Source organism: Mauremys reevesii, linkage group 26 (assembly GCF_016161935.1).
Source record: "Mauremys reevesii isolate NIE-2019 linkage group 26, ASM1616193v1, whole genome shotgun sequence".
NCBI classification, from domain to species: domain Eukaryota; kingdom Metazoa; phylum Chordata; order Testudines; family Geoemydidae; genus Mauremys; species Mauremys reevesii.
In genome coordinates, this window is record NC_052648.1 from 9,077,028 (window position 1) to 9,103,628 (window position 26,601).

General features: G+C 47.6%; 1 protein-coding gene and 1 long non-coding RNA gene across 3 annotated transcripts in view; one reads left to right on the forward strand and one right to left on the reverse strand.

The window, feature by feature from the left end:
• Nucleotides 1-26,601, reverse strand: part of LOC120391809 — a 65,780-nt gene that overhangs the window by 31,251 nt on the left and 7,928 nt on the right. The window contains exon 2 of the long non-coding RNA XR_005591491.1: nt 15,419-15,422. This is a non-coding gene — a long non-coding RNA (uncharacterized LOC120391809). The remainder of the gene's footprint in view (nt 1-15,418; nt 15,423-26,601) is intronic.
• On the forward strand, nt 1,005-14,951 carry DUS3L (dihydrouridine synthase 3 like). 2 transcript variants are annotated; one of them, XM_039515923.1, is made up of 14 exons: nt 1,006-1,167; nt 3,525-3,831; nt 4,414-5,025; nt 6,055-6,096; nt 6,251-6,403; nt 6,793-6,909; nt 8,445-8,510; nt 8,600-8,710; nt 9,205-9,301; nt 10,392-10,529; nt 11,057-11,132; nt 12,560-12,748; nt 12,872-13,000; nt 14,758-14,951. In XM_039515923.1, the coding sequence occupies exons 1-14, from the start codon at nt 1,127-1,129 to the stop codon at nt 14,828-14,830; spliced, it is 2,151 nt and encodes a 716-aa protein (XP_039371857.1). In that variant the 5' UTR covers nt 1,006-1,126; the 3' UTR covers nt 14,831-14,951. The 2 variants fall into 2 exon arrangements, with proteins under 2 accessions (XP_039371858.1, XP_039371857.1); XM_039515924.1 differs by lacking the exon at nt 10,392-10,529 and having other exon boundaries at nt 1,005-1,167.

Consider the following 26,601-nt stretch of genomic DNA (forward strand, 5'->3'; position numbering starts at 1 on the left):
ACCAGTGGTGCCGTACTCATGATAAAGACAGCCCCACTGTGTGCTTTCCACAGGACCACAGCTCTTCCAGGACACCAACCTTTTCAGAGTTTTCACAAACCCACACTGTAGCCTCTTGAATGGACACATCCAACCACGGAGCCCTCCAAACCCACAAAGAGCAAGTTAGCCCCAGCAACTCATCACCGCTACCTTCCTGTGTCAGCAGGTGCTGGGATGCTGCACAGAGATGTCTTGCTCAGTTTGCCAACCCAGGCATCCAAAGTCATGAGTCAGCCCCCCCCCCCCCCCCCAATCAAGGGTGTGCTTTAAAAATCTTGACCCCACCCCCCAAAAAAAAGAATGTTAGGCCTTTTCCCCCCTTCTGGTTTCTGAGCCCTTAGGCATTATGTTTTCAAGCTGTTCCCCGACAACCATAAGGGCTAGACAATTATTTTTTTTAAAAATGGAATGAAAGCGGAGTCTCCCAGGAGCACGTGACTCCAGCGACTGGGGCCTTAAGAGAAACCCCAAATATCACCAGCCTCGTGGCGGACTCACGCCAGCTGGCGGCACCGTGGGGTCCCTCGGCTCCAGTACAGGTGAACCGAGTGCCCTACCCGACGGCAGAGGGGACCCTGCCTGCCCGTGCCTGGAGAACCCAGTGGGCCGGCCCAGCATGGCCGGGGTGCAGCCCCAAACAGCTGCAGAAAGGCAAACCCCAGCAGGGAATTTGGGCAACACCCAGGGCGTGTGCTGCAAGGCCAGCAGCTGGGGCAATGCCCCAGGGTCACCTCCCACTGGCTGCTGGGCAGCCCCCTTGCCCCAGGCTCGCCCCTTGCTCCAAGCCCTTAGCTTCGCCTGGGGCTGCTGCAGCCTCCGCCCCATGCCTGTGCCTGGACCTCTGAGCCGCCAGACCAGGCCATTCTTACTAGCCAGGCCACATGGTATGACCTGCCCCCCCCCCGTCCTAGACTACATGGTACAGTCCTTCTCCCTTGTTACCTTCCTCTCAAGCCAGCCCCGGCCCCGCCCCTCGCGGGCGCGCGAGCCAGGCGGCCGCGCTCGCTCTAGGAGCTAAGCGCTCGCGCCCGCTGTCGTGGGTGGAGCCAGCGAGCGAGCCGGGGCCTTCTGCGCGGCGCGCGGCATGGAGGCGGCGGGAGCCGGCGTGGCGCCCATCAGAGCCCAGTGAGTACGGGCCGCCCCGCCCACCCCGGCCAGGCCGAGCTCGCCTCAGATCCCCTCCCCAGGAGCTCTCCAGGGTCCCCGCCCCCTCAGGGAACCCCCTCCCCTGGGACCTCTCCAGGGTCCCCTGCCCCCGCCCCTCAGGGAACCCCCGCCCCCGAGACCTCAGGAACCTCCCAGGGTCTCCTGCCCCCGAGACCTCAGGGAACCCCCCCAGGGTCCCCCGCCCCCTCAGGGAACCCCTGCCCTGCCCCGAGACCTCCCAGGGCGCCTTCCCTGCACCCTCAGGGAACCCCTGATCCTCTTCCTCTGCCCCCTCTCCTGGGAACCCCAGGGTCCCCTGCCCCGCAGCCTCAGGGAACCCCAGGGTCCCCTTCCTCTGCCTCCTCAGGGAACCCCTCCCCTCCACTAAGACATCCCCAGGGAACCACCCCAGAGACACCCACCATTCCCAGCCCCCCTCCCTCCTTCTCAGCACCCCTTTCCTGTGCTACCCCAGGAGCCCCCTTCCTCCCCCCCAGCATCCACCTTCCCCCGCTATCCCAGGAGCCACCTGCTCCCTTCATGCAAACTGGTTCTGGCCTTTGGGTGCCTGATGTGTGGTTGACGGAGCCCTCGGGGCCGCAGAAGTTGGGTGGCTTTGGGCCGGGTGCTCTGGGTTCCCAGGCTGGAGTGACTCGCTTGGAAGGCTGCATCGCTCACCTCTCTTGGGAAAAGAAAAAAAATCAGTTATTCAGTTACTTGGTACTTAAAAGAAAAGAATCAGCAACAGAGGACCTGCCGCCTTGTTAAAATACGACAGTGCCTTTCCCCAGGCTGCCCCCATGACAGATGGCCCCTGGAGTCCCCATCCCTCCACTCATCCTGCATGACTTTGTGGGCTGAGGTAGTTAAAGCAGCTGGCCATTCAACACCCAGCAAATATCAACAGGTGCCTTTGACAGAGACAGTATCATAATTTGCAGGAAAGCTCATAAGAGGCCTTGCAAACTATGGAGAGAGCACAAATACATACGGGAGAACTGGAAAACGTTAGGGGCCTTGTGACTTGCCCTGGATGAGTTAAGTCACTGTCCTCTGCTTACCAGTCAGTTAGGGAACCCTGTGTGAGAGACCACAGCAAGCTTTGTGAAGTTACATGTTTAAAAGTCAGTGCCTAAATAAAAATGGCTACATTTTAAGAGGTCATGAGCGCACACAATTATCATTGAAATCAGCAAGAGCTGAAGGCGCTTGGCACTTCTGAAAATCACACCACTTTTATTTATAGGTGCCTAAGGATGGATTTTTGGTCCACCCTTCTGTTTTAGGAAACCACCCTAAAGTATCCTTAAATGTTCGGTTTATAATTCTGCCCCACCTCCATTAAGCAATCAGTCTTTTGTCAGTCTTGTGAATAAATGTTTGTATTAACAGTGTAGTCTAGAGGCCTCAGTCAAAGATTGGGGTCCTGTTGTGCTATACACTGTACAGTCTCTGCCCCAGTAAGCTCGTAATCAAGGATTATGACAAAACATAATAGGTGGAAGAAATGGACAAACTGGGAGGAGGGGGTATCGATAAAGTTGGCATAAATGGTCACTTGGACAAGTTTCACTGTATTTTGCTGCTCGCTGTAGAAGATGCTAGTAATAAAGGCTGTCTGTTCTACTTACGAAGGTGCCTGTGGTGCTTCCTCAGTTTTTCAATAGTTTCCAACCCCAAAGATCTACCATGGAGATGAGGAATACACTGTACATCAGGCCTCATCTTTAATGCAGAGAGGCAGTACACATGCTACAGGCAACAGCCTACATCACACTGGCTTAAACCAAGTGGTTTGGGCGCTGTTGTGTCCACAGATTCCATGTCCACACTGAACATGAGGCAAGCTATAAACTGCCCTATTTTTGCACAGTTGGGGATTCCCAGTGGATCTGTTTCCTTTGCCAGCTATCCCCCTATTCTGGTATAAGGGGAAGAATACAGTGGAAGGGGGACCTGACCTCTGTTATACCTGACCTTCTGCTGGATCACCTGGCATCCGCAGTGCAAGTTAGAGTAGGACCCCTCTAACTGCCCACTGTGTCTTGTCATAGCCTCAGTGTAGTGGAGAACTGGGGCCCTAACTTGGTTTTCAATAACTGTGTAAGCCCGGTGTCTGTGGAGCAGATTAAAAGACTAGCTCAAGAATGATCCTACTTCACGTTTTGCTTTGTGGCATCTCTGTGGTCAGAAAAGTTAATGCTGGTTTTAATTTCCTTTGTGTAGAATATGCTTCTTTCGGTCTGCCTGTTCTCTCATCAGTAAACTTTGCTGTCTAACGTAGCTCATGTCAAATGATCAGTCAGAAGTTTAATGAGAGCACTCTTGCGCTGTAGGTATCTCACCTCAAAAGAACAGTTCCATGCTTATCTCAAAGCGGAAAGGGAATCCAGGAATCAGGAAAACAATCAAGATGATGGGGAGGAAGATCCTAGTAGCAATGACCAGACAGAGCCTCCAGCAAAACAGATGAAGCTAGATGGTGGTGATCAAGTTAGGAACCAAGGAAGCCAAGAGGAAGTTGTAAAAGAGGAGGAGAAGAAACCCCAAGAACGGAAGAGAGCCAGAGGCCAGAATAAGAGTCGGCCATGTATGAAGCCAAATCACTATGAAAAGGACAGGCTGTGCCAATCAGTAATCCAGGTAAGTGGCTGGCTATGGTTGGCAACTTCAGGTTCTTTAGATAAGAATATCTTTATCTGTAAAACACCTAGCATGCATTTGGATTCCTAATAATATGTCATGAATGAGCTATCTATGTACCTATGGAATGGATGTTACTTATTCTCAGGAGGGAGTAATTCAGCTAAAAAGCCTCAGAGAGCTTGCACTTTATTTAGGCCCTGTCTAGTCTGGTGGTTTTTGTGCTGGCACAACTCCTGCACCCCCCAGTGTAGATGAACTAGTGCATATTCCGAATTACCCTCTTGAAGTGCAACATATCCCCATAAGTCACTGGGGTAAGTTGTATGAGTGCAAGCCCCATTTTGCATTGATCAGTGTGTCTACATTAGGAGCTTGTATTGGTGAAGTTGCACTGATGTTTTACACTGATGCTAGGTTTCTCTAAACTAGACAAGCAATCAGGAATGGTCAGCGTGTGTGTAACTGAAGTCCATGGAACTCCTCCTGGAAACAAAGCTGACACACACACAGTAAAAATGAGCCATTTACACAGAAGGGGTTTTGGTGGTTTTAAATTGAAAGTGTGTTTTGTCATTGAAGGAATGTGCAGAGAAGTGCTACTTTGGCTCACAGTGCCGCTTCCTGCATGATGTTGGGGAGTACATGGCTGTGAAGCCCTCAGATCTTGGGGATAGCTGCATACTCTTCAAGACCTTCGGAAAGTGCATTTATGGAGTCACATGCCGCTTTGCTAGGGCACACCTTGGGGAGGACTACAGGAACATCGTTAACGAGGACCTTGTAAAGCAGTGGGAAGGGAAACCACTGGTGAGAAACAGCCTCAGCAAAGAGCTCCAGCAGCGACTGCGCAAGAAAAAAGTTTGCTTTGACAAATCCAGTGAGTACCTTAGTCACTTGGGCAAGCCCAGCAGCACAGGCAATGCGGGAAACAAGGCAGCAGGCAACTCAACAGGGGAGGAAGGGATGACAAACTGCACAGCATCCAAAGGGAATGCAGAGGGCGTGGATGTCCTGCCGCCTGGAGAGGAGACACCAGAATGTCTCGCAGTGTCAGAGAAGGGAGAAGCTTCTGAATCAATGGTCCTGCAGAGTTCCTGCCTAGCGGATGCATCAAAGGATTCCACTCTCAAAACAATAGGCCCGGTGACAGATGAAGATGTTATAAAACTGCGGCTGTGTGAGAAAAAAAGAGTAAGTGCTAAAGCGGAGGATGGGGTCCTATTCTGGGGGTGCATGTGATACTGGGCAACTATCAGGTAGTTTTAAAGCTGCATTTGAAAAGCCTCAGGCAGGGTGGCTGGCAGTCTTGGCTGAGGTGAGTGTAGTTGAGGTGCCAGAGGTGCTGGTGAAACACTCCTTGTGTACATGCCCTTAGTCCTTGGGTGGAGGAGAAGTCTTTCTGGTTCTGCATTTAAACAAGAAAAAGGTTTTTACCTGTGGGGTCATACTGCGGTGGAGGTTGGTATCTCAGACCCCTAGTGAGGGGAGAGGCCTCAGTACACAGCTGTCTAATGATGCTGTCTATTGTGATTAGAGAACTCCTAGGTCTCCGGTCTGAGCCTTTGGTTTAAAATGTATTTTAGTGATTCTACGTTGCTCTCTTGCTTATCCAAAACCCCTTTACCCCCTTCCCCCAAGTTTTGTTCTCAAACATGGTTAGACAGTTAATGATTTGGATCTTTGAAGGTTGTGATGTTAATTATCATTTTGTAATAAATGCTTTTCAGGTCTGCTGTTCAGAAAAACGTTGTGTCTTGCTCATGTGAAAACCACCTAGCTCTGCTTGATCTGAATTCACCTGGCAAATGCCTCAGGATATTTAAGAGGAAATGTACCCAGAAAGGCTGTCAGGCTAAGAAAAAAATCATTGCTTTCCAGAAAAACCAGCTCCCTTCTCTCTTTCTCCTACCACCTGCTATTACTAAAATGTTGTTTTCCCCATTTCTGTAGCTCTTTTTCACTTCACTCAGCTAGGGCAATGAAATAGATGAGTCAGTTTAATTTTCTAGTCCTCCTGCCCTAGCGCAGTGCTGCAGTGTGGGATTTCAAATGCTGCAGAGGAATGCTTAATTTAAAAACATACTCCTTTCATGGAAACTAAAAGGAAATGTGGTAAATTCTGTAAAAGCCAAACTCCCAGAGTGTGTCTAACTGAAATTCCCCACTTGGCCTTCACTATTTTAGCTCTTCTAATATGCTTTCCCTGTGTTTGTTTTCCAGTTGGATATCCAAGGCAAACTCTACCTGGCTCCCTTAACAACGGTAGGTAGAATAGTTCTAACAGAATGTGGTTTTTTCCACTTGTGAAAATTGGCTGTAAAACCACTTTGATGGGATAGGTTCCTCACGTGAGTGGTGCAGGTCAAAAATTTTGCCAGTATGTATCCTAACCCTCTCTTGTGGCTCTGGGTTTCAGTGTGGTAACCTTCCTTTCCGGAGAATATGCAAGCGTTTTGGAGCGGATGTCACCTGTGGAGAAATGGCTGTGTGCACAAACTTGCTCCAAGGCCAGTCCTCTGAATGGGCTCTCTTGAAGCGGCACCACACAGAAGATCTCTTTGGAGTGCAGGTCCAGTATCGTCACTTCATAGATCATCAGGGTTGGAAGGGACCTCAGGAGGTATCTAGTCCCACCCCCTGCTCAAAGCAGGGCCAATCCCCAGACAGATTTTTGCCCCAAATCCCTAAGTGGCCCCCTCAAGGATTGAACTCACAACCCTGGGTTTAGCAGGCCAACGTGCAAACCACTGAGCTATCCCTCTTCCAACAATGAGGGAATCCAGAAACAACTCATATATTTCTTACTTCGGGAAACATCGTCCACTGGGCACCTACAGGGAGTAACTTTCCCGGTGGGTGAACTGCCCTTGTGTCTTTAAACTGAGACTCAGGCTTTTTTTTTTTTTTGGTGGAGAGGTCCGCTCATTTTGGCTGAATCTGTCCTGGTTTCCCTTTCAGCTGGAGGGAGCATTTCCAGACACTATGACCAGATGTGCAGAGCTTCTGAACCAGACCATTGAGATGGATTTTGTAGACATCAACGTTGGGTGCCCAATAGATCTGGTGTATAAGAAGGTAACATTTAACAATAGCCTCCATCCTTTCTCTGAGCAGGTGTCTTTCCTTTGCTTTACCTCCCAATCCCTCGTCTGTTCACAACACAACTTAAATGTTGCCACTGCCTGTTCAGTCTAAGGACCATTATTTCTACGCACAGAGTAACCACCTCTATTCCAAGGCTTGTTTCAATGACTTCATAGCAAATGTGTTCATATTACAAATAAGATGGCTTTTTCTAACTGTCAGCACTGCAAACTCAGCCTGGGATCTGAAAGTCAAGCTTAGGTTTATTCTGAATCCTGCAGCATCTCAGCAACAAATCATCTTCAGCTGGAACCTAGGTCATAGAAAATAAGGCCAGAAGGGACCATTTACTCTGCCCTCCTGTACTACACAGACCATGGAATTTCAACCAGTTACTCTTGTAGGGAGCCCAGTAACTTGTGTTAACAATTAGCACTAGTTAGTTCTGTTGCGGGTGTGCAAGCCAGGCCAGAATGCAGCTCATGCTCTGCAGGCCTAACACACTAGTGAGAGCTTATTTTGTCAGTGACCTGAGCAGCCACAGCCCTAAATTTTACACCCGGGCAGATCTGTTGAAGAGAGAGGTGCAGTTTGTAGAGTGGCCTTTCTCATCATTGTCACAGTTTCAGGGTTAACCACCTTTGACACCCCTCTACCCCAGTCTTCCTCCAGGACTTCCACTTAAAGATTTTAGGCTTCCTAGCTGTCACCTTTCTCATGTGGAGACCTGTGTCTCTTTTCTTCCAGATGGGTGTTTAGGCTTGCAGTGCCTCTGCACTTCTCTGTGATTTCCCCAGCAGGTCTGGCTGGGGTCCAACACCTGTGATTAGCTGTTCTCCAGGTGTTTCCACAGCTAGCTGTCACAAAGCAACCAACCTATACAGAGCAAAATACATTTTTCTCTGTAATGCTTTTGCCCTGAGAACAACACACAAAAAACAATAAGTCCCTATCCGCATCTTTAAAAGCTACCAGAGGTCAGCCACCAGTCTTATGGCTCTTGGGGCACAGCAAAGTGTTTCTAACCCTTCCACAAGGCTGGGGACCCCCTGTGGATGGAAGGTCCAGTCCATTTGCTGAATCAAGAAAGCCCTGTGTCAGTTTAAACTCAGCCTTTTTATACCAAAAGCCCTTTCTTTGTCTGGTCTCCGGAAAGCCCAGTTTGAGCCAGTATGTGTGAGCTACTTGCAGGGATAGTCCAACCTCTCTGGGGTTGTTTTAATTTCGCCTTAATTACCCACCACTGTTTTTAGTTCCTGGAGGAACTGTGGTAATGCTCCCACCCTGAGCTGCATACAATCCCCGGCCCAGAATAATGCATAAACCATTCCTATACGTCATACAATATCGTCCCCCAAAGCTACAGCATGCAGTTGCTCTATCTGTCAATCTTGACTGCCCTTCAGGATGAAAGTGCAAATCTCTAGTTTATAGAAATGAAAGGCAGCTGTCTGGTTAATTTCAGCAAGGTTCTTGGGTTAGGTGAAAATACAGGGATCTCTGACTGTGCCTGTTTTATCCCATAGGGGGGTGGATGTGCCTTAATGAACCGTTCCAACAAGTTTGAACAGATAGTCAGAGGAATGAATTCGGTGAGTACCAGGCATCCCCTGGCTGAGAAGAACGAGCTTCTAAACAAAGCTCTTTTGTCTGGTTTAGCTTTACTGCTCCCTCTCTGCAGGTACTGGATGTTCCTCTGACAGTGAAGATAAGGACTGGTGTGCAAGAAAAAGTCAACCTAGCTCATAAAGTAATCCCCAACATCCGGAAGTGGGGAGCTTCCATGGTCACGGTATGGGCCCCTTCCTGTGTTTGATGTCAGGAATTTGGCCAGAGTCCATAATGCTTTGTCTGTCTGTCTCATCATTTAAGTGCATCTAGTCAGTAATCCTTTTGGTAGTGGCCTGTGCCTGATGCATCAGGATAGAGGCATGAACCCAGGCATCTGTGCAAAGTTGCATTGTGAGGGGAGGAGATACTACAGTGAGGGACACATTATCATTAATATCGCCTTGGGCTCTGTCCACATTGATAATCCCTGTGGCTTCTTGCTCTAGCTTGCAAGCACTGACAATGTTATGTTTGTTCAGAATGTCTTTTTGAATTCTGCTAACCAGTTCCCCTACTGTTCACTGCAGCACTGACTTCTGCAGAATGCTTAGGTTCTGTGCTATTAAAGCATTTCACTCTCATCCATTTCGAACTAGTTGCCTTTCTTGTAGCATCTCGACCTGGCTGGTTTAGATACTTGGTGAGGTACTAATTGTAACTCTTTTTTTCTGTTAGCTTCATGGCCGATCTAGAGAACAGCGTTACACAAAGGTTGCAGACTGGGAGTACATAGCAGAGTGTGCTAAATTAGCCAGCCCAATGCCTCTATTTGGTATGTTTCTCTCTGCTGATTTTATTTTTTAAACTTTTTAATGATTAGGTTATTTTAAAACACTTTGTTTCTCTGAAGTGTGATCTGTGTATGGTTAAAATATTACTGGTCCAGTTAATGTAAGATCTGGTGCCCCCTCCCCAAACTCGCATCTCCTTCAGTGAGATTGTCTTTGTTATTTGTTTGAGAGAAAGTTGAGACTTCAGCACAGTCAGTCTTGGGGGAGGAAGAGGGAAGCAGAGAGAGAGAACTAATGACAAGTCTCTAAAGTGATGTCAGAGAGGTGATAGATCGGCTGTCACGGTAGTGGTTGGCCACTTAGCTTAAAATGCAGTTCTGGTCTGAAAAATTACCCAACAGTTCTTCTGTGGTATAACTCCATTCAGGTCAATGAATCTCCTCCAAAGTCCCCTTGTGTATTCCAAGTCTCCTCTACCATTAAACTCCTGTTAGCGTTGTGGAGCCAGGAGGGCTTGGACAGAGTGAGCTGTAGTTCATTCCTGTTTGTGAATCATCAGTTGAATTATTGTCTAACACAATTCTGTCCTCATGCTTCTGAAACCCAAGAGTAAGATAATACGGTTGCACAGGTGTAACAGCAGAATTTGAAAGTTACTGACAGTAGAACTTGACCTGTAAAATATTATACGTACGTGTGTGTGTGTGTGTGTGTGTGTGTGTGTGTGTGTGTGTGTAAAATATTATACATACGTGTGTGTGTGTGTGCGCATGTCAATCACCACCACTCGGGTCTGATAAACAACAAATTGCGCTGCAGCTGTGAAGGGCATCATTCTCTCTCCCCCACACACTCAGACTGTGCAGTGAGAGTCCGATAGGAGGTGAGTCATAGTGATTTTGCATGGCTTGGGGTGCTGCTGGATTCACCGCCCAAGCCACAGGCTCTGTACTGCACTTTTACTGCCCCATGCCGACCTTGCTGGACTATGTTAACATGCTCTAGGTATCTAGAGCTAGTCAGCAGGATTCACGCAGGGCCGTCAGAGCACAACATAGCCTGTGGCTTGGGCAGTGAATCCAGCAGCTCCACAAGCTCTACTAACAATCACCGCGGCTTGCCTCCTCTCAGACCCTCACTGCTCAGTCTGTGGAGGAAGAGAAGCCAGAGGGGCAGAAGGAGGCAATGGCAGAAGAGGGAACGTACCAGAGGAAGGAGAAGAGGAGGAGGATCATCCAGGAATGAGGTTCAGGCCCGGCACTGGCCAAGGTAATTAAGGACCCTAGGAGGCATAGGAGGGCAGCTTTCCTAGGGTTGATCCTCCCCTTCTCCCTGTTTGACCTCCCCTTGGCCATAGACAGTGAGGAGAGGAGGAAGAGTTTCTGGTTTCTCGGGGTGGGGTGAGGTGCTGGTTTTTAGAGGGAGATCAGAGGGGGGAGAGAGGTCCAAGAAACCTCTCTGGTTGTTTTTTTTTTTTATAAACGTTCTAAATGTCTCACAGGAAGCTTGGCATCTCTGAATTGTTGGGCAGTGACACACAAGGCAAAAAACCTGTTGTGACCCTCAGGTCCCAGGTTGAATTTTCAAGACTGGCAGTTAGAAAAAATCCTTTTGTAAAGGGAATAAATTTGATCTGTAATACCTGTGAGAGAACAAACATGGAGCCCTAACGCCATTTTACAGGATCGCTTTTCAGAGTATAGGGGCACTTTTGAGTTTCATCCTGGGCCATTTCATTTTGACCTGCTCTTGTGTGCCACTCTAACCTCCTGGCTTCTCTCACTCTCCAAACGCAGGAAATGGAGATATCTTGTCCTACGAAGATGCTAATCGAGCCATGCAGACTGGAGTTTCAGGAATTATGATTGCAAGGTAAATGGCTGCCTTTCCTACTTACTTTTTGTTTGTGAGCTATATTGAAACAGAAATTAAAAAAAAAAAAAAAGCCAGTGACAACAAAGGTTTCCTCCTTGGCAAGGCTGTTCTTGGAGGCTTGTTATAGTGTATCTGGTGTAAGAGAGGACTCCCACGGGAGCTGAAAGCTACAGCACTATTTGCTACTTCTGGTGTAGCCTTTAAAGGAGGCACCATCAGCTTAGAGAGAGCTGGAAAGTCTCAAACTGGATGGAGCTGTAAGCAGAAGTGCATGGTATTGCAAATGATTCGCAGCCAAACCAGGCTCTTGAGCACATGATTTGGGTGACACTCCTGTTTAATCTTTGGGATAGAAGCTGCTGCTCAGAGGGTTGGCATAACTCTTAAAACTCTTAATCAGCTAGCAGGTTGAAAAAACGCAAGTCTCTTTAGATCCAAAGCTCCAGCCTTGATAATCTCCCTTTTGGATATTGCAATACAGATTAAACTGGTTCTGACATTGGACAGCACAGCACAAGTGATTGTGGGGCCTGGGGACCTTTTTGTCTAATCCCCGATCAGTTTGGCCCTCTGGCCTATCTCTTATCTGTTGGAGAATTGACCCTGTCCCCCCTTCAGAACTTCCAATTTCACTTCAGATCCCAGCCTTAGAGTCATCCTGATGATTAGCCTTATGTTGCTCTGCCCTGACTCTCACTTCTATGGGCTCTTGTGGTTAAAGAACAGACCTGAGTAGGGAATAAAACCTTGATCTAGTTCTCTGGCATCTGCTTCCTGTGTGACATTAGCTCAGTCACAACCTCTCTGGGTGGAATTTTCTAAGACTTAAGTGATTTAGAAGCAGACTTCCTAATGTCTTTCATCCCTCAGGTGTGTAATATATGTATTAGTCAATTTCCAAAAAAAAAACAAAAAAACCCTCACCCCTCCTGTTATCCCTGAGGTTAAATAGATGCTGGTACATGATTACTTCATGTTCTGTCTTGGCTCTAGGCAGGCTCCTGGAGTATAAATAAATAGGGCACATGGGAAAACACAATAGTTGGGGCTCAGTTATTCCCTCACTTGCTGGGGTGCAGCGTCCAGGGAAATCAGTGGGAGTTGATCATGCAAGAGGACAGAATTGAGCCCTAAAGGTTGGTCAAGGTGAAAACCAGCAGATTCCCTGAAAAGGCTGGATTGTCTTGTTAGTGGTCAGATCCTCCTGCCAGAGCTGCGTTTGTAGGAGGCTTTAACTAGACAATGAAATGCACTCTTCCTGTGCCCACGGGGAGGGAACTCAGTAACACAAATGCTGTCTGGCTGGAGTCCTCCCATGTCTCACATGTATAAGTCTGTAGCTAAACTTCAGTTTTATAGTTAGACAAAGCCCTGTTTTTGGTTACAACCATTTTCCTTTCTGATCCAATCGTGTCTGACCGCAGAGGGGCCTTGATCAAACCTTGGATTTTCACTGAAGTTAAAGAACAGCGACACTGGGACATCTCTTCCAATGAAAGATTTGATATTCTCAAAGACTTCACCAATTATGGCCTCGAACACTGGGGTTCAGATACCCAGGGGGTGGAGAAAACCAGGAAGTTCATGCTGGAATGGTTGTCATTTTTGTGCAGGTAACTTGCTTTCTCAAACATCTTTGGTAGAAACCTTTTTCTTGCCGGGTCTCTGCCTCTACTGTACTATTTTGTAGAATAATAAAATTCAGTGACATTTAATATATGTATTTGCATTGTGAGGTATATTCCAGCTGGCTTATTGGAGTACCTACCTCAGAAAATCAATGAGCGGCCTCCGTACTACATGGGGAGAGACTATCTGGAGACCTTAATGGCAAGCCAAAATGTGGACGACTGGATTAAAATAAGGTAAATGGCTAACAGTTGTCATAAAATAGACAGTTAGTCATAGTGATTTCATCCTGCAACCTAATATTCAAATACCAGATGATGCACAATCATACTGGCATGGAAAGATTATGGGAACTTCATATTTTATCCTGCCTTCTCTCCCCACCTCAATATGAGAATTTTGTAGGGTTGGTTAGGATCGTGGTCTACTTCCCCAGCACAGTAAGTGACAGTAAGAGACTGACTAGAATGGTACAATACCCTCACTCCAGTAGGTTTTCAGTTAAGCCTTGTATTGCCATATTATTCTCTCCTTGTTTGTACGTGCTCACAGATGCCTGTATTGTGATGATTCTTATCCGAGATGCTAATATAAACCTAGAGGAATTGACACTGTGTGCTTCCCAGACCATGATTTGAAGTCTGTTACCAAGGAGGAAAATTGTGATTTTTTTTCCCCAAGATTACTGACTGCACAGTACCCCAGTATATTATTTATCTGTCTTGCAGTAGCGCCTAGGAACCCCAATCATGTGCTAGGTGCTGTACAAAACAGAACAAAAAGACCACCCCTGCCCCAAAGAGCTTCCAATCTAGGTAATTCCTCAGCTTGGGGAGTTGGTGGACTTTCCCCTCTCCAATCCACTGCAGGTTTTCAGAATTAACGTTAGACTTCAGGAGACTTTTTTCTTGCATCCAAAAGTCTACAGACACTGCTTGAAAAAATGACTCTGCCGACTCTCAGCCCCAACTGAAATGGCATTCTGAGAGTGTAGCCAGCTGCCATGTTCCATCCCGTGGAAACAGAAAAGCAGCAAAAATGGAATATGGCTGCAGCCTTGTCCTTTTTTTGGGGTGGCAGGGCGGGAGCTAATCCTTGTCCATTTTGTTAGTATTGGAAACAGTTGCCTACAACCAAGTTACTAGAACTTCTGTACATTTCAGCCAAGTTTTGTAAATGCTGTTTTCCAAGCAGAGCCTTGCAACTTCAGTATCCAGTTAGCTCCTCTGTTCCATACTGTTCACTGGAAGTATGAAAACATTTAAAACTTTATATTTTAAGTCTCTTTGCACTTTAATAAAATATACTTGTCACCTTCAAGGTAAAAAAGAGAAATTAAATACTATCCTGCTTCCAGAAGTGTGGTTATAATGTATCCAGTGTCTGCTCTGCATTCAGGTAGCTTTATATTCATGCGGAAGGTCTATAGTCTGTTGGTACATAGTTGCTCACGCTACTGGATTTCACTGCCTACATGTCTTGTCTTGTGAAAAATTATAATGATACTGCATTAATAAAACATTGATGTCTTAGGAATTTTGGTTGTAAACATTTTTTATACAAGACAACAAACCATAATATTCCTTAATGTGAACTTCTAGTACTTAAATATATTATTTGAGTTCTGTAGTATTGATGGGACAGATCCTCAACTCCATTGAAGTCAATGGGACTACACAGATTTACACCAGCTGTGTCATGTTACACCAACTGAGGGATCTGGTCGTTAACATATGAGCACTAACTGTGTGTCGAGCACAGCGTAAGCAGAAGGAGAGGTGGGATGGGGAGTTTCAAGACACAAATTCAACTTTGTGAGAATAAGGCACCTGAATGTCAGTGGGAGTTAGGCATCTAAATTGAATATCTACCCCCTAGTCCCTACTGCAAAGAGAGCACAGCCTACCATAGAGTGCACGTTGCATGACTGTGTGTAATTCTGAGCTATTGTCAGAATCTGAATGTATTTGAATACAAATCTGTTTTGTTGCAGTGAGATGCTTTTGGGGCCTGTACCTACAAACTTTATCTTCCTGCCTAAACACAAGGCAAATTCTTACAGATAGGACTGATTGGAAGAGTCCTTAAACAGGCACAGCGAGAGAAGGCAATAGAGCGGTATTTGGTGAGACATGGATTATCTGCCTCTGGCTGCTGGAAATTAAATAAAATTTTATGGTTTTTTAATGTCTAGTTAATGTTTGTCATTACACAATCCGATAACTGGACAAGTGTCACAACTCAGCCTGTTCTGGCTGAGAAAGCTGCCCATCTTCCATCTGAGGATCTCTCTAGCTACAATACTTCTGTGGTTCTCATTACCCATAGTTTCTGAGAACCTCACAATCTTAAATGGGCTCAGCCCCCAGGAGGGTGGGTAGGTTTTTTTTATTTCCATTTTAGAGGTGGGGGAACCGAGGCAGAGGTGCCAAGTGGCTTGCCCAGGTTGTCACAGGAAGTCCATCGCAGAGCAGGGACCTGGACCTCTCAGGCCCAAAGCTAGTGCCGTAACCACTGGACCATCATCTCTGTGTAACTTTTACATTTTCTCCAAAGCCTTCTCATGGCCTTTGGTGCAAAAAATAAAGTGCTTGTTGGTCAGTGGCTTGCCTCAATTCACCACATGAGCTTTCTTTCACATGTGCACATTGTACCTCTCTTGTGTAGGTGCTGCTGTAGCAAAGGTTGATAAAGACCTTAATGGTGTGGGCACTAGCATCAGTGCAACCTTGCTTGGTCCAGCTGTGAGAGAGAGAGAGACACACACACACACTCACTGTCTGTCTCTCTCTCTCTCTCTCTCCTTCAACCATTTCACAAGTGGTTTCTTTTTACAGTAAGAATTTAAATTTCCTCAGCTCCTCTAGGTGTTCAGTCAGGGGAAGAGTTTTTTTTCACATTGATATTGGACACCTGGTTGCTGAGGCAATTTACATTTTTACTGAAAAAGAAATCAATTGTGCAGTGGTAGAAGGGTTTTTGTTTTTGTTTTTTGTCTGAGTGGCAGCTGGATTTATACAAACCATTAAATGGTCTCCCAGGAGAGCCTTCCCTTTAGTCTCTCCAGGTTTTATTCAGATGTGTATTATTTTGACACATTTCAATAGATAGGATATCTCCATTAATTTAATGTATCTCCTAGAACTGGAAGGGACCTTGAAAGGTCATGGAGTCCAGCCCCCTGCCTTCACTAGCAGGGCCCAGTACTGATTTTGCCCCAGATCCCTAAATGGCCCCTCAAGGGTTGAGCTCACAAACCTGGGTTTAGCAGGCCAATGCTCAAACCACTGAGCTATCCTTCCCCATACACAGACTCCTAGCCTGATACGAATAACTCTCCCAACTGCACTTGGTGTACTGCAGTAAAGATTCTGCACTTGGGATTTGAACAGATCTGTCAAAGATGTATTGGCAAGAACAAAATCGAGCTCATTCTCCCATATCTGTCATTGGGTCTGCAGGTCCACCATGACTAAAAGCCATAGAAATTGATTCGAGCCAGTCAGTTTGCCACATATGACCCTAAATACATATCTAGAGCAGATCTGTCCATTCAGAAGGTACCACTTTTACCTACATCCTTCCAAGTGAGGTAGGAGTCTCACATTGATGTTTATATACAAGGAGTCAGCAAACACTCCTGAATCAGTGTTGTGGTGCTGGCTCACTTGCACAGTGATTGGATTATAGTGGGAAAGGAGGGTGCAGTTCCAGTCCCTCTCTCGTCCATACAAGCCATGTGCCATACTGATGCAGAAATGGCAACGAAATAGGGTGACAAATGTAGATGCAGTTGTTCCTTCTCACACGTGGTGTTAACCCCTCTGGGTTCCTCTGCCTTTCCAGAGTTACTTCTGGAAGGGTGTTCACGTGCCCCTTTTCCAAGTAGAACTACAGCTGAACAGATTACCCTTAGTACGTATTTAATCACTCTACCGAAAAGATATTTGGACCAGAGAATTTACATTTAGGAATGCCACTCTTCACTGCACAGATGGGAATACCTAAAATGGACCTGTTATGGCAGCTACTGTCTGAACAACAAGCGTTGGGTTTTAAATGATGTTCTTTAAGATAAAGAATTGGATCTTCAAAAGCATTTAGGCTCTCAAGTCACTTAAGTCCTAGTAACTTTCAAGACCTGGGCTCCTCAGTGCTTTTGAAAAATCCCACCCCAAGACTCAAACCATAAAACAGTTGCACAATACCTTGGCTAGCTCCACACCTGTCTTGTCACTTCTTACCTTGAGTAAGTCTGTGAAAGAAACAGTGGACCTGATATTTCCATTGTCTTTCATATGTCATGGGCTACACCTGTGCAAAGCTAGGGTAGGTCTATACTTACCGCGCGGGTCGACGCGGAGAGTTCGACTTCTCGGAGTTCGAACTATCGCGTCTAATCAAGACACGATAGTTCGAACTCCCCACGCGCTCCGGTCGACTCCGGAACGCCACCACCAACGGCGGTGGCGGAGTCGACCTTGGAGCCGCGGACGTCGATCCCGCGCCATCTGGACGGGTGAGTAGTTCGAACTAGGGTACTTCGAGTTCAGCTACGCTATTCGCGTAGCTGAACTTGCGTACCTTAGTTCGACACCCCCCTTAGTGTAGACCAGGCCCTAGAGTGAAAATGCTCCAGATTCAGAAGTCTGGAGTTTTTCCCCCACTCACTTTGCACAGACAAATGACAACATATGCAAGCAAGTAGAGAATCAAGCCCGTAGTATCCACATGCAGATGTTAAACAGTGGTGAGTCTGTTTCTCCAGAGAGGCTGAGCACTTGCAGCTCCCAGTGACTTAAATTGGAGTTGGGGGTACTTAGCACTTTTGAAATTATGACCCTGTGTTCACCTGTAGAGCTGTCTAAATAAACTGTTTCCCTGTTCTCTAGGGTCTTCCAGCAGCTCATGAGCGGGCATATTTCCATAGCCTTTTCAGGCAAGGAAAGGAAATGAAATGTAAATCATTGTCCATGGTGACTAGATTGTAGCTGGTCATGGGAGGGGAAAAACACAATACGCTTCGAGCATTTCACAGGCACATCATAAATCTTGCATAAAAGCAGCTCAGGCAAGAAAAGGCGATGAGACAGCATGAAAAGTTAATGACATGAATCAAAGGTGTGCGATTTAATAGGGGGTTTCCCTTTCCCCTTTTTAAATAATTTCCTAGTATTTAATATTAAAAGTCAATTTCTCAACTGCCTCAAAGGCAATGAGTTCATAAAAATGCTGCTGAAACTGCACCTGTGCAGATATTGTATAATACCGCAAAACTGCTAAGCAATGTTGGTGCTTGTACGGCAGGGGAGAGAAACTATGGCAGACTCAGCTTTGCACTGTTTTGTTAATATGCAGCCAGCTTGGATATGTCACAGCTCCGTTCATTCCTCTGCAAGGGTTCTTAGAGACGACAGTTTTTACACAGGGGGCTCCTAGGTTAAATGGTTGAGCCTGGTGGAGGCATTTTTTTCGGGCTGGGCCCTTGAGCTTTTAACCATGAAATGCCTTGGTACATTGATATAAGGGTACCTCGGCCTATGGAGAGGAGCTTTTTGTCTTTTAGAAATCAGAAGAAAGAGTGCAATGGTAAAAGCTTACCGAAGCAGAAGTCTCTTCAGATACAGAAATAATACTTGTAAATGTAAGTGTGCGGGTTAGGTGCTTAACTTTCATTGAAATCAATAGGAGCAAGGTGCCTAACCTAGTTGGGTGCTTTTAAAAATCCCACTACGTATCTTTCTGCACCTTTAGGTGCCCGAATACCTTTTTAAATCTGCCCCTAAATCCCTTTAAATACAACTCCAACAGCAGGGGACCCTGCACGAGGATGATGATCAACTTAAAAAGGCTCTGACCTTTGCAAGACTCTCGCTCCCCAAAGCGCATGGGCTCTGGCAGGGCTGCATGCGCCTTTCTGGTCCACAAAAGCCAATGCAGAATAAAGGGTTGTGTAAATGTGCTGATTGGCAATGACAAGACGAGAGGCCAAAGATTTCTAGCCACAGAACTAATCCAGTCCTCCACACTGACCTGACATGGAGCCGGTAACTGCTATGTAAGGCCACAAGGGGCCACCAAATCATCTAGTTTGACCTACATATCTCAGGCCACCTCCGCCACCCAGCACCTACACACTAAACCCAGTGACCAACGTATGACAGCCCACAGGAGCCTAGACACGTGCCACAGGCAGAGAATAGGCAGGACTGAGATGGCCAAGGCCCCCTGCAATAGCAGGGAAATGAGCATTTATGGCTCAGAAAGAATGGTTCTCCTGAAAGGCATTTGATTCCAAGTAGCTTCATACGGAACAACTGTGTTCACCTTGGCCCATTTTCATGGGCGAGGGAGAGCCAAACTCCCGCCTCTCACCCCAGCGCTCTGCTCCTTTGCTGTCGAACAACAAGGCAAGTCCCAGACAGGAACGTGGCCGGGGCGGGACAGAGGCAGGATTTCTGTAGTAATATTTACAACATGCAAACGCCGCGATTGGGTTGTTGTTAAAAGGCAGTAAACTGAGCCTCTGCAGAACTGGGGTCAAGTCACTTCCTCTCTGGGCCTTGGATTCCCATCTGCAATATGGGGATAATAATCAGTCCACTGCCTGCGGGTGCATCTGATTTTGGGTGCCCTGACTGGGGACCCCGTAAGGTGTGTGCAGTCAGGCACTCAAGATCAGTGGCCATTTGTGACAGTCCTGCTGTCAGAGCCCGACTGGCCCCAGTCCTGAGTTTCAGATCCAGCTCACTTCCAGCACTACAAAAGCACCGAGCCTGCAAATCCTTACACGCGCAGGCCCATTGTGTGCGAGTTCAAAGGATTCCATGGATGAGTAGGTGTTTGCTGGATCAGCTCTTCAAGAACCATAATGAGATGATCCCACTTATCCCAGCGTCTGTTTCCCTGGGCTTGTCCAGAAGAGAAAGTTCTTCCTGACTCACTGCTGGCGACTAAGATATTTGTAGGCCTGCAAGAGCTTTCTCCTGCAGAACCAACCTTCTGAGTCTGCCTCCTTCAGTGAAACTTCAGGGGCTCCCCTGGAAGAGTGGGGTCTGCCTCTTCAGAGAGCCCCCTGCCTTTAGAGTGGGAAGTGGAATCAGCCTGTATCCCCCTCCCACGCTACCCTAACATGCCTTAGCTGTGGGGTAGAGGCCAGGCAAACTTGTTTTACCTACTAACCAATGTAGGCTCCAGATTTGAACTCAGTCATATGTTCATGGTTTGCATTTCATTCAGGGGAGTCTGTGGAAGGGAGCAGAGAGAAGGGGAGAGGGGAGTTTTGAGTGAAAATATAGACACACATGGGGCTTGATGGTCTGTCGCCCTGCACCTTGCGTAAAACGCTCGCAAATCAGCAGGGCAGTGTTTTATGCCAACTTTGCACTGACTGAACAGGGCAATGGAAGAAAAATCAGGCCCACAATCTATAGTATATACAGGGGCATCCGCTTGTGCTAAACTAGTTTGGTCTGGAGGCTTCTTCCATCCCTATTGCACAGCAGAGGGGTAGTTTGAAATCCCCTACAAGTATCGCTCAAGAGGTTCACGGCTCCTGAAACTGTGTGAAGTTCACACAGAGATCTGGAGATCCTGGGGAAACCCTCAACTCTGCTCCTTCCTTTTTAAAAAAACCAAAAACCACCACAAGTCTCATGCGAGCTGAGCTTTGCATCCAACCACAAGACCTTTTGTTCCCCTTCTTTCCAGGCATCATTACAGCCACTCCCCTCCCATGCTCAGAGTACAGGAGAAATTGCTCCTCTCCTAGTTGGACATCCTTTAACTTGGCCTTTCGCCTCCCTTAGGAGCATGCTCCATCTGGTAGCAATTTGCTCTTCATGTTGCAGGTGTTTCCATTTGACACATCCCTTGAACATGTCTCTGAATCACTCGGGTGGCTAGGAACCGGTAAGACATTTCAGCGCTGCCTGCATTTGAAATGGCTTACACCGCAAATTAGCTTTCCAGCCACGTAGAGGGAATTAGAGAGCTCCTTCAAATTCAACAGTTGTATGTTGGTCCTACCTGAAACAATACTAGGGGATGCCTAGGTCTCTCTCTATACGTCAATGGCAGTCCAAAGTTATAGGAACATAAGGTATGTCTGAAGGGCATTCTGAGAGCTTCACCCCTGTCCTTCACTGAGCATCCTGAGGAGATGAAGGGGTTAATGCAGCTACTCAGAGGAGGAAAGGGACTGCATTAGTATCTTCGTTAGCAGCTTCTGTGCTACAGAAAAGCATATTTGCTGGCAGCTGAACTGGCACATATGCAGCAGGGAACTGGATAGCTCCATCTTCAGGAGATACGGACTCAGACATGGCCCCGATTAGCAGTGACTGAAAGTTGTTACCATTTGATGGTCTATGTGAAATGCATTGCGGGATCTCAATCTGGCTCCCATCGGATTGGTGTTCCCATCACTAGTGGCATCAGTTGGCTTCCCTGGTGGCCGGAAAGCAGCTTTGGAAGCTCCCAGCATAGATTCTTGAACAGAACCAGAAGCTAGAAAGTTGCACAGGAAGCGGGAAAGATGTGGGAGAGAGCAGGACCTGATGGGGTCAGGTAGATCCAGACTGCTGGGGGTAATTTGGGTTGGGGGGGGTGTTATTTCTAAAATGAAAAAGGTGGCAAAAAGAAACCCGTCCTTCCCTGATGCAGTATCTCCTGCAGTGGGAGAATATGCTAACTGGGTGACTTGAAAAATTATTAATGAACAAATTACAGTTTTTTTAGATAGCCTGATTCTAAACTTGAGAACTGCAAAGGCACTGCATGCATATTTTATCAGTACATTAAACGAGGGCACGTCTACATTCCAGTGCTACATCGGCACAGCTGCACCGCTGCAGCACATCTGGTGACGACGTGCTGTCCCCCCTCCCCCTGAGCAAGGTAAGTTAGATTGACTTAAGCAGTAGTGTAGACCTGCCCCAAGTCTATGTATACAGGCAAGCAGCACGGTCTAGTGGTTAGACCAGGGGAATAAGTACAAGGGTTCGTGGGTTCTGTGCCCAACTCTCACTAATTCACTGTCAGGCCTGAACCACCAGCTGCCTACGTTTCTCAGTGCAATAGGAATCACATGTACCTGCCTTGAGATCAATGGTGGAAAGCAGTTCTACAAATGCAAAGTCCACTGTAGCTTGTGGCTGGCTAAAGGTTGTCCATAAAGTTCTACCATGTGGCTTATGGGCACCATCGCCTTTAATATGGCACGGCAGCTTGCAGGGACAGTGGGCCTGCTACCTGACTGGCCTGGTTCTGATCTCACACGGGTCTGAACGCCACAGACTTCTCTGGTGTGATTCCTGCTTTGCACTAGTGCAAACAGACAGAGAACCAGGACCATACATAGATCCCAGCATGCAATACTTCAAGGTGGAAGGATCTTTGTACTGGAGGAGAGTTGACATTTGGTGCAGCCCCTTAGGCTCTTAGCAAGTCACCCAATGCAGCCTTCAGTGGGGTGAAATTTGTGTTCCCTCCCCAGCACGACAAACCTATAGCATTGTGGATTGCACAACGAGAATTCTCTGACACAGCCACCACGGAAATCCTTGTGCATTCCTCGGGTCAGTGGGAAAATAGTTTTCCCCTTGCCGCATTATCTCCATGTCACCCAGCAACAAGGTGCAGGAAAACTACCTGCAGATGTGTGCCTGCTCTCAAGCCGCGAAATGCTGAGCCAGTTGGGGAAGTTACACCACGAGAATTCACCTTCCCGAAGCAAGCCAGCAACATCAGCAGCAATTAGAGGCCGACGGGGGAAGCCTGACAGCACGGAGGGATGCACAGCGAGAACCGCTCTCAGCAGGAAGAATGGTTTGCACACATTCAGGTTAACAATATAATCACAAGGGTCCAGAGGGACAGAGAAACGATACAGGGAGGAAAGGATCCTATCAGAGACTCGGTGGTTGGTTGCATGAAAATACTGTCACGGCTGAGACCGTGTTATGGATACTTGGATAGGCACTGCGTCCAAGTGTGTGGTGCAGCTAAATGAAGCCTATGGACTGGAACCAGCCAGCGTGTCAAAATCCAGTTCCAACTGGAGTAGGGCAGGGGATGCTTAACAAGGGTTCTTAGAATCCCTGCCCCACCAGAATCCCAACCCAATGGCTGGGGCTGCCCTCGAAGCGTCGCGTTGTCTGTGCCCGCACACTGTCACTGTGGACCTGATTCTCCACTGCACTGCACCGGGTGCAGTCGTTTACACCAGTGCAAAGTGGGATGCGAACGGCGACCAGATCAGAATGGCAGCCTTTCACCACCGCTTTGCACTGGCGTACCCTATTGCGTAAGGCACAGGGCAACGGAGAAGCAGGCTCTGGGTGTCTAGTCCTTGATGATGGACAATATTGCGCAAAAAGGGTCGTTTTAAAAAGAAAATACTCCAGGTTATATTCTAGGAGGCTTCGCGAGAGGGTGATAATATTGACAGCCAAGCACAGCACCGTGAGGCTGGATCAAACTCATGACCACTTTAGGGCTCCATTAGGCCACATATAGGGTGGACAGACAGCAAATGTGAAAAGTCGGGACGGGGGTGGGGGAGTAATAGGAGCCTGTATAAGAGAAAGACCCAAAAATCGGGACTGTCCCTATAAAAATTGGGACATCTGGTCACCCTAGCCATACACTCTGGCTACTGTATGTAACTGTCATCTTCCTATTCCCCAAAAGCACAGGCCTCTAGCAACTGAACTGAAAGGGACTCCCTGCTAGTGTAGGGAACTGCGGCACACAGCTGAGCAGTTGGAGTGCATCCAGGACAGTGGCTTTACACACACACACACACACACACACACACACACACACACACACACACACACACACACACACACACACACACACACACACACACACACACACACACCTTACACTGCTCTCTTGCAGATAATGCTAGTTCTCCTTCCTGTCCTTACCCAGTAAACCCTCCAGCAATATCAACGGCAGGGTTTTAACTCTTTGAACCCCTGTCTCCATCCACTAATGCTGACAACATTCCAGTTCCTTCAACACACCAGAAAGTTGGGACTTCAAGCTTCCTGTGACACTTACAGAAATGTCAAACTCACATATGTCACTGCAAGCCAATTGCTCCAAAATTAGTTATTCATAGGCACCAGAGCGGTAAAACCCTAATCTCGTCACATGACACTTATGCCTGAGGCCCATAGGAAACCATCCCAGCCTAATGTCATGCCAAGCAGTACTAAGCAACAGCTATTTGTTTAGACTCCTCAAATTGGATTGTTTTTAAAAGGCCAGTGCCAAGAGCACATGTCTGAAAGCCTTGGACTCAGCCAGGTTTGCTGGAAGGAAGCAGACAAGACTCTTTACAAGGTGGAAAACAGTGATTAGGCTGGAGGCTGTTTGTTCAAATGAGCCATCCCAGACAGCCAGTGGTGGGGCTCAAAGGGATTCAAAAGTATCCTGTCTTCTGACAGAGGCCAACGCCAGGTGCTTCAAAGGGAATGAACAAAACAGCACAATTTATCAAGTCACCCACTCCCAGCTTCTGGCAGTCAGAGCTTTAGGGACACTGTGACCATCTTAGCTAATCGCCACTGATGGACCTATCCTCCATGAACTGATCCAATTCTTTTTTGAACCCAGTTATACTTTTGGCCTCCACAACATCCCCCAGCAAGGAGTTCCACAGGTTAACTATGTGTCGTGTGAAGAAATACTTCCTTTTGTTTGTTTTAAACCAGCTGCCTATTAATATCTTTGGGTGATCACTAGTTCTTGTGTTATGTGAAGGAGTAACTAACACTTCCCTATTCACTTTCTCCACAGCACTCATGATTCTATAGACCTCAATCATATCCCTCGTTACTTGTCTCTTTTCCAGTCCTTTTTAATCTCTCCTCATACGGAAGCTGTTCCATCCGCCTAAACATTTTTGTTGCCCTTCTCTGTACCTTTTCCAATTTTAATTGTAATACCTGCTGCTAAACCTCCCCTCCTCCTCCCCGAATTGGCCCAGAATCCCCCCACTTTCTGGGCTTCACTCCAAACCACCCATATGGCTGGGGACACTTCTCGGCACAATGGACTGCTCCCCCAGCAGAACATATCAAAAGGTCTCCCCTCTCTACCCAAACCTCCAGGGGAGCTTGGAGCTCACACGTCAGCAGGAAGAGGAGAAATTACTCAGAAGGACCCACCACAGCTGCAAGAGCAACACAAAATGCCTGGGCACAACCTTACAGAAGGGAGACGTACAGTGGTGCTTTGCCACAGTGGCTGCTTGTGGATTTACTGTAGTTTAATAATATGTTTCCCCAAAAATATGAGCTCTCCTGGCAGGAAAACAAAACAAATTGTGCCCCCACCATGCAGTGTTGAAGGCCAGCCCAGAAGATCGTCTCCTAACATGATCCTTCGTATCTTTTCTTCCATGCGTCAATGAGTAGTGAAATAGTTAGGATTGTCATTGCACGTATTATCATTGGCATCTAAGATGCCCCAGTCATTTCAGTGGATGCCAAGTCCCACATCAGATTGCTTGTTTCAGGCTCTCTGCAAATTCAGGCAGACATGGGCCTCTGATCAGAAAGTAAAAGCTCTAAAAATAGTTATCCAGTGTTCTGAACTTCTTTTGGACACAACAGCAATCCACTTTTATCCAAGTAAATTTGTTCTAATTACCGATCTACTTGATACATTTGGAAAACTAGTATATGAAAGAATTTTATCCATGTGTCTGGATAATCGCGGCTCTTTACCAGATAATTTTACTTGGTTAAGCTCAGATCATGTTTTAAAGGTTTTCTTTGCAACCATAACAGCTAGAAACTACCTTTTTTGAAGAGAAAATGAAAGCGAAGATTCTGAAGAACAATTTAGAGGTCTGTCCAAATGCCCCTGGCTAGTCCTTGATGCCTCGGAAGGGAGCACACCCCACACTTTGAGAAACAGGTTAGTAATAGGTACCCTCGTAGGGCCATATTCTCCTCTCACCTACTCTGCTGACCCATCCAGTCATTGTTCTCAGTGTCACTGGCTGGAGAACATGGACCCGCGTGGCAATTCTGAACTACAGTATTGACTGAGTACCAACAACTGCCTGGTGGGCTACAGTACAGCACAGTTATTGCACCCCCCTGCCGTCGCGGCCGGAATGAGGCACTTGGTACGGAGCCCTGCCCACCCAGTAGAGACGTACCCCCTGCTTGGCATGCTGATTGCGAGGGTTGCCCACTCAAGAGCCCTCTGGTGGGGAAATGGGTGGCCGACTACCAGCCTCCAGCTGGTCGGGAGTGCTCCTTCCTCCCGGACTGAGGGACACCCCAGCTTGCTGCTGCCGCTCTCCTTGCGGTGTGCTGGTATCTTCCTCCTGCCCGCCCTGCCGCTCTCTAACTTCACACAGGCAGGGTTCCCGATGGGGCAGGGGCGGTCTCGGTGCCCCACACTCCTGTATGGGTCCTTATAGGTCTGGGGAGACCTCAGGGTGCTGCACAAGTGGTAGGAATGTGTCTCCCCCATCAGGGGGTTCCCAACAGAGAGGTCAGGCCATGGGGGCCTCTCCCCACATACAAGCAGCACCCACTACCCCTGGGACAGGGAGATCCAGGGGCCACACAGGGCCCTCTGCTCCAGGAGGGTCTGGCTGCACCACCCCTCTTCCCACTCTAAGAGGCCTCCTGGTCCAGTCTGTTTATGGAGCCAGAACCTGGAGGCTACAGCAGCCAGGAACCACCCCCCATGAGCTGCAGCAGTGGTCTGGGGCCCCATACCCAGGTACTTAACCCGGCTGGACCACAGCTAGGCGGCCATCTTCCAGGTCAGCTGGTCAGTGCCCATCATGCCCTCAGCCCTC

Coding starts and splice junctions, on each gene's coding strand:
- DUS3L (XM_039515923.1), top strand. CDS start 1,127: ATGGAGGCGGCGGGAGCCGGCGTGGCGCCCATCAGAGCCCA. Junction 3,832..4,413: donor TGTGCCAATCAGTAATCCAG/GTAAGTGGCTGG, acceptor TTGTCATTGAAG/GAATGTGCAGAGAAGTGCTA. Junction 12,749..12,871: donor TGGTTGTCATTTTTGTGCAG/GTAACTTGCTTT, acceptor TTGCATTGTGAG/GTATATTCCAGCTGGCTTAT.